Source organism: Fistularia commersonii, chromosome 26 (genome assembly GCF_037954325.1).
Source record: "Fistularia commersonii isolate RoL2024-O1a breed Wild chromosome 26, RoL_Fcom_v1.0, whole genome shotgun sequence".
In the NCBI taxonomy this organism is placed as follows: domain Eukaryota; kingdom Metazoa; phylum Chordata; class Actinopteri; order Syngnathiformes; family Fistulariidae; genus Fistularia; species Fistularia commersonii.
Window position 1 is genome coordinate 10,142,174 of NC_141309.1, and position 8,134 is coordinate 10,150,307.

Genomic DNA, 8,134 nt, shown 5'->3' on the forward strand with positions numbered 1-8,134 from the left:
CATAACTATGTAAAGGTAAAGGTGAACTGAAATGCAGAAAAATATTCTTTAGAGGTGACTTGGAATTTTAACCCAGTATTTACTAACATACATTTTACATTCATATATCCATGCTGTCTTGAACATGTCTTATGCTTAGATGTAGACTTGTTGCCATCATAAGGTCATGAGAAAGTTTCCAGAAAACACACCTAAGGGACTTGTCAAACATTGATACTGACCCTTACAGCCATTGGTAAACGTAACTACCTGAAGGTCATGACAAACCAATAGGACTTGATTTTGCCATGTTGACAGCGGGTGTTGCCTTTTGAGAAAAGTTTAAAAAAGAGCAAGTTTCCCTGCTGCCCCTCAGAGAAGCATCACTCATCATGATCCCCATTGTGTTGGCCTCTGTGCTCATTGCTAGCGGTAAGAACATCTGGCATTCTTAAATTTTAATAGGGTTTCGGTGTTTGCAAGTCTGTCAGTGAATGTATGTGTGTATACATAATATTACTGTGTACTATGCAAATGTTCACTATAAAACAATGATAGTTTGATCAGATGTGGGAAATAAAAGTGCTTCAATGATTCTCCAACTCTAATTTCTTTTACATGTTCTCCCTCAGCCCTCGGGTGCGGTACCCCACCAATCCAGCCTGTGACTGCTCGTGTGGTCAATGGTGTGGATGCCAAACCCCATAGCTGGCCCTGGCAGGTATACTTATGCCTAAACACCTGTCAGTACTTTTATACCGTCACTAAAGCCTCACGTGTGTGTCTATGGGCCCTGGACCAGAGGCTATCTAGTTTGCTGTCATTAGATTGTTGGTTTTGATATCAGTCAGCAAAACATGCAGCCTACCTATGCAGTCATCCTTTAACCTGGGTCTTACAAAATGTAAACGATTATATTTTTTTCTTTTTCCTGCTCTAGATCTCTTTGCAGTACGAAAGGGATGGAGTGTGGAGGCACACATGTGGGGGAACTCTGATTGCTGACAACTGGGTCATGACTGCTGCTCACTGCATCAAGTGAGAAAAGCACAGGAACACAGACACTAGGACACAAACACAACTACCTATTAAATACCTCCATACCTCATACCTATTAAACACCTCCATTAATCACCAGTGCAAACACCAATGTATAAAAGTTACACTGCACCACACTACTTTTATATTTCTATCAGATTCAATTGCTGTTTCATAACCCTGAAAGAATTGGGTCTGGGCAGGTCACACTACATTTTGAAACTACATAAAGTAGTATACTCAAGATCATCACTTGGACTACTGCACAGTTCAGAACCTAAAACAACATTTGTTTGACATCATATATTTCAACTGTGAAGTAAATTTCCTTTCTGTTTTGTCCCCTAGCTCCAAGCTCACCTATAGGGTTTATGTGGGCAAATACAACCTGGTTGTGGAGGAGGCTGGCTCCAAGGCCATCCTGCCCGAAAAGATTATTGTCCATGAGAAGTGGAACCCTATTTTTGTTGCTTTTGGGTAAGTAATGTCCTGTAAGGTGCAAAATAATGGCCAAATCTCCTTAAATAAAGTTCATTACAATGTTATATTTTCTGTGTCAGTGTGAGGTAAGGCTATTTTTCATGATTTATCACCTTTGATACAACTTTTCCATCTTCATTTGTCTTACTGTATATTACTCAATAGTGCTAAAGATGATACATGTAGAAAAAGAAAGCAAGAAAAAGTTGAATCAACTCTCACATTGATATATTGAATTGCCTGCCATCTGAGAGCAATTTTTTGATTCTTGTCTCATGTAGTAATGATGTTGCCCTGATCAAGCTGTCTGAGCCCGTGACGCTCAGTGACCAAGTGCAGTTGGCCTGTATCCCACCTGCTGGCTCTGTGTTGGACAACCAGTATCCCTGTTATATCACTGGATGGGGCAGAGTGTACAGTGAGTTACTGTTTATGGAAACTTGGCTTGCATTTGAATTGCAGTTTTGTTAATTTTGGTCATGCTGTTTCATCTGTTGAGGTAGTTTACTGGGGTGGTGGCATGTTTGAAGTTATAAGCACAGTTTGGCCCGCGAGTCTAGGGGGTAGAGGGGTGTTTAGGGAACAGTTTATATTTGGAAATCACAAGCAAAAATCTTTTTGGGTGGATATTGCACCTAAATTGAAAATTTGGGCTGGAATGTGAATTTAATGCTTGAGGAAATGCTGTGAAGTAGAACTGGCAGATGGCGAGAGTTGGAATGATGGTAATAGACTGCCTGTGTGTTTTAGCTGGAGGCCCGATTGCTGATAAACTGCAGCAGGCTTTGATGCCTGTGGTTGACCATGCCACCTGCTCCCAGCCTGACTGGTGGGGTTTCGCTGTCAGGAGCACCATGGTCTGTGCTGGCGGGGATGGAATCGTGGCTGGATGCAATGTAAGTTTATCACGCTTAATGGCCTGAATGTGTGTTTCTGTGAGGGGTGACTGTTTGTATTGTGTGTGTGCGTTTTTATAGTAGCTATAATTTCATATTACTTTAGCTAAACAGAATTATAATTATACTGTAAGGTACATTAGAGAGAGAATTTGTTAGTCTTCATATTCAATACATGGTAACATGGTTTATTTTTTTTGCTTTTTTTTGATCACGCTCATTGCGAAAGTTCCTATTTCTATCAGGCTTACAAGAAGTGAGCCTTATGTGACTATTTCTACCAAATGAATAATTCCAGGGTGACTCCGGTGGCCCCCTGAACTGTAAGAACGCAGCAGGTGCTTGGGAGGTTCATGGCATCGCCAGTTTTGTCTCTGGCCTGGGCTGCAACTACGAGAAGAAACCAACTGTCTTCACTCGTGTTTCCGCTTTCAACGACTGGATCAATCAGGTAAAAGGAATCAAATGCAGTGTTAATAAATTATTTTTTTATAGTTTTCTCTTTCTACTAATGACTCCGTCCTTTACTTTCGCAGGCCATGATGAACAACTAAAAGATGATGCGTCAATAAAAAAAAGACTTAGTAACTGCAAGCATTTGTCTTGTGTGTCATTTGATTGTTTGGATACCCACCAGATTGTATCAAAATCTCTCATTAGATAAACTCACATCCAGATGGATGGTAAAAGAATTTTAGGAGTCTTTCTGCCTTGCTCACTTGACCGAGCTAGAAACAATATCAACAAATGCCCAGCAGATGTCCTCAGAAAACCATGACAGGAAATTCATTCTGACAGCATTCCATAGCAGGACTGTGCAGGATGACTAGTTCTGTTTGGATAACAGCACCAGCAGATTAATAGGATGCACTCTAAAAACACATAAAATATGCAGATGATCAAGATAGCAATGCATTGACATGAATGCATTATTGGGTTTCTATCCTGAATGCTGTATGTACCGATTACTAAAATATGAACCTTTATAAATATACCCTTCCCCAAAACTGATCTTGTTTGCCTCCATACCCTCTAAGCCAGAGGGCTTTGTTAAACCACATCTGACAGCTGTACCTTCACATTCTTGTTCAAACAGTGCTCCAAAAATGAAGAGGGCTAAAACGGCCATGCTGAGATTAACACCTCTGTCATGTTTCTCACTGTTAGTTTGATGATGAGAGAAAGTGTGAGAAGAAATTTAAAAAACATTTTATGACTGCTGTTCTCTATTCTTTCATCATCCTCCCCTGTTTCTCCTGTAACATTTGGAGGAACCACATGAAGACACAAACACTGCCCAGTTTTTAGGGATGTGCAATTTCCATTGCGGGGGGTTGGGGGCTCTCTGATATGATCAGTCAAACTTCTGAGGCAGCTTCCTCTGAAGTATCATCTGTGATCAGTGATCGCTCCCATCTCAAAGTCCAACTTTGAGGACTGTGCCATCCTGCCATTAACTACATCAGTAAATACCTTCACAAGAGTTTTTTAAGTGTTTGTTTATCTTTAATGCAGCATGAAATGTTGAACAGATAATCTGATTTTGTATCTGAAAGAGCAACTCATAAAAGCGAATAAAAAGAAAGCGAAATTGTAATAAAGGCTGTTGATGTTAATCACTGGAAAATGTTATGGAGTAAACAGATGTAGAATGAAAATAACACAATACCCCTGGAGATATCCCATATTTTTCTCTCCTGGATATCAATTCTAGGCAAAATAGTGATGTAGTGGATATCTATCTCTTCAAATAACAGAGAGGATCTGGCCTCTTTGTTTGAAGTTTGAATGTTCTCCATCTACTGATGCAAGTTCTCAAGTTTACCTCTGTAGACCAACAACATATAGAAGATTAATTGGAGGCTCATAAATTGTTGATTACTGTGCATGAGTTTATGTATGTAAGTCATAGGTGTCAAACTCTGGCCTGCGGGCCAAATTTGGCCCACACTGTAATTATATTTGGCCCACAGTTCCATACCAAATGACCATTAGAGCTGGCCCGCCGGTATAGTCTACAGTGCATGTATCGCTAATTCTACAAATCCAAGAATTTTCTGCTGGTGTTTTGGCACGAAAATCACAACAGGACCCATAAACGCCCTCTCCTCTGTGTGCAGTAGTCATAGCAACCTTATGCTAATACTGGCACCTTGCCACTTAGGCCGAAAACAGGATTTTGCATGTGTGCAATATTAAGTCATATATTGTATAGTATTAAGCTATGCTTGTTCCATATTTAGTTTCAAGCAAAACTTGTTAGGGTCAATATGAAAAGGTTCATTGTTATATCTAGAGGAAGATTTTTTTCAATAAATATCAATGTTGGCTTGCGACTTTGTCACAGTTTTGAATTTTGGCCCACTGTGTATCTGAGTTTGACACCCCTGATGTAAGTGAAAGTGAATGAGTGTATATCTATATAGGTGCAGTAATTGACTTGCTATTGATCCAGGGTATGGTCCTCCTCTCACCCAGTGCCAGCCTGATGACACCAATCAACACTGGGAGCAGTATAAGAAGTATTTACCGTCAGCATTCCACTGACTTCATCTTGTTTTGAAATTTTTACCCACCACCATATTCTTTATTGCTTCAATCTACATGCATTTGTGCTACTTCCAACTACTGCTCGAATCTGTTTCTCAACAGAACTTTTGTCTGAAGCCAGTGGAATGGGTGGGTGGCTGAGGGATGGAGTGGTACTCAAAAGAATGCTTTGTCTTGGGGTACCCCTGCCCCTAACACATGCACACACACACACACACACACACACACACACACACACACACACACACACACACACACACACACACACACACACACACACACACAAGGGGGAGGGAGATGTATAATCCCCCTGGGACACCCTAATGTTGTGCTGAATAGCAATAAGAGAAAGGAGGCAACAGTTTTTTTCAAGTGAACTTTGAAACCCACTGCCCCAATTAATTATGTTGCTGTGAATTTTCAAACTAAACCTTGCAAATGATGTCTGAATGTCCCAGATGGAGAAAAACTTGAAGTCTGTAGTGTGCTCTGATTTTATTTATGTGTTTTTTTTTTTTATACTATACATGCATAATCCAACATATTTCTAAAGCATTTGGATGAGATATGAACAAGAAGATGTGTTGCAGAAAGTGATTTTATCAATATTAGTGTATGATACAGTTCCTGTGAGCTCTCGGGATCCCTTGACCATGGGATTCTCTGGAGGTGTGAGAAGAAAAGCCCTTGATGGGATGTTCCAACAGTGTCTTTCTATAAACAGCACTGTAGTGACAGTGAAGGGGGGAGGGAAGGAGGCAGCAAGACGGGGAGGGACCAGGGAAATGATGAGCAGCCACACTGACAGGATCATCCCGCCCTGTCGCCCTGCACCAGTCAGCAGTACCCGGGAACCAACCAGGACTCCGTCATCCTGCCTTCATTACCAGTCCACTGGTGCCTGCCCGCGCGTGCAGATGGGCCCTGTTGATCAAAGGTAGGTCAGTTTGATGACCTACTTCCTGGAAAAAGTTACCGCTTCACAAATGGTTTGTGTAAGTTGCACAAAGACACGTGCTCGTTTTGAAATACTGTCTGTAGCTGTTTTACAGCCGAGCAAAGTCCAAGCTAAGGAAACAAAAACCATAAACTTGGACACCACAGGGACAGTTCTCTCATGCATTTGGAGGATAGGTAACACAAAGTAAGTAAAGCTTTTGTTTGTAAACAAAAAAGCACATGTTGTCGTTGATTGACCAATTATAATATGTTGCTGGACGGTACTATTTTCCTTTTTGTACTACGTGTGAGGCATGCATAAGTAATATTAGTTTGAGTTTTGGCTGAGAGACAAAGAAACATGCTTCTCCACAGGCTTTGCAGAGCTCATTCATGCAGATCTATGCCCAGCAGTGCCACATATTATGTAGTCTGAATCATGAAGTAGAGTGTCTTGTTCATGAATGGATAGGCGGGTCTGTCACCTGAGACTGAAGCCTTTCATTTTGCCCCTAGGAAGATGATACATTATGCATAATTCACCAGGGGACTTACTTGGTTCTTTGGTCTCTATCACTTGGCGTTAACGTTGTTGCTGTTGGCATGGTCTGCATATTTGGCTGCTCTTGTAAACAAGCGTTCTCCAGTGCATGTGGGTTTTGCATACATTTACATGGATGATGTCGGCCCGCACAAAAGGCCTTTATGCAAGTCAGTGACACCACTGAAAACCAGAAATATGCCATAGCAAGCTTATATTTAGTTTAAACTTTGCAAATGAGCCACACAGCACATACTCATTACATAATACATGTTGTTATTTGTGTATAAATGTAGCCAAGGGGGTGAACACGGCTGACTTCAAGAGCATGTTAGCTTGTTGACGTTAATATGGGACTGATCTTTGCACTTTTAAATGTACCTAAACAAACTGTAGGTGCTTGATAACATTAAGTGAGTAAGTGAGATGAGATTTTACTGATGGGATTAAATGCAACTTTACAGCAGATCTAAGCTCAGACTGAAAGCAGTGAACCCCAAAAGTATTTGATCTGTCACACTTAAAGTTGTTTAAACATTACCCAGAGGACAATGTTCTCTTTTCAGAGGTTTAAAGCATGAGTAACATTGACATATTTGAGCAATGCAGATATCAAGAGCTAGGTTGGCTACTACTATTTTTTGTCATTTTATTACTTGATTGATGTTTGAGCACCATTTTTCCACAGAGATTACAATACAACTAAAGCCCTGTTCTTCTCAGAGGAATGCTAGACTCACTATCAAACACACATTTATTTTGTGAAGAAATAAATTATTGGCACTAGCCATCACATTGTGAAAGCAAAATGCATCACAGATTAAATGAACGTATCCTACAAAAAGCGAAAAAGAACTCTTGCAGTGAGGACATGAGATGAGCCATGATCATCTATTTTGTGAGGGCTTATTTTGGAAAATCTTTTGTAATATGTGACCATGAATTACCAGAGAGAAAAACATGTATGTTTGTTTTGATTGTCTGAAACGCAGATTGTGTATACTCAACAGAGACACGGTTCATTATTCATTATCAGTTGACTTCCCTCAGTTTTTCTAGCGTACCATCTCTCACCTAATCATCTAATCATCTAATCGCTTATGCATTTCTGGCTCCCATTCTAATTGAAATTGTAAACTGGAGCCTTTGCTGTCTTTTTGCATCTCATAAGACATTTTTCAGAATGGAAGCACTCTGCACAGCTTTGGAGGCTGTTAGGGGATACTGACAGTAAGCCCTCTTAGTAGTTACAAGAGTGATTTTCCTCTCAGTGATGCTTGCACTATCCTGAGAGTGACCCATCTGCTACAAACTTCAAGTGCACTAGGAGCTGATGAAATGCACTCCGACTTTGAGTTATGCAGCTTTAATTGACCGTCTCTTAAAATAGCCAACGCAGAGAGCAACATTAGTTATTGGTTATTCGTAGAAATTAGTTTTCAACTGCAGATTTGGATGGATGTTGTTTTGATCAGTTGTTGAGATGGGGGAAATGATGAGGCCTTATGTGGAATATATAGTGAAAATAAAGAGAGGCAGCAAAGGAAATCAGGTATTACATAGAAGTAAAAATCTCTCTCTCCCACATACACATACACATACACATACACATACACATACACATACACATACACATACACATACACATACACATACACATAACCAGGAATCTTCTTTTTCACTGATAATTTCTGTGCTGTCTGGCTATGTC

The 8,134-nt window shown here is 40.3% G+C and overlaps 1 protein-coding gene across 1 annotated transcript; it reads left to right on the forward strand.

The window, feature by feature from the left end:
- Window positions 1-340: 340 nt before the first annotated feature.
- Window positions 341-3,007, forward strand: ela3l (elastase 3 like). The gene is made up of 8 exons (XM_086173737.1): window positions 341-411; window positions 612-700; window positions 920-1,017; window positions 1,366-1,494; window positions 1,779-1,915; window positions 2,248-2,393; window positions 2,692-2,844; window positions 2,930-3,007. The coding sequence occupies exons 1-8, from the start codon at window positions 372-374 to the stop codon at window positions 2,945-2,947; spliced, it is 810 nt and encodes a 269-aa protein (XP_086029863.1). The 5' UTR covers window positions 341-371; the 3' UTR covers window positions 2,948-3,007.
- Window positions 3,008-8,134: the final 5,127 nt, after the last annotated feature.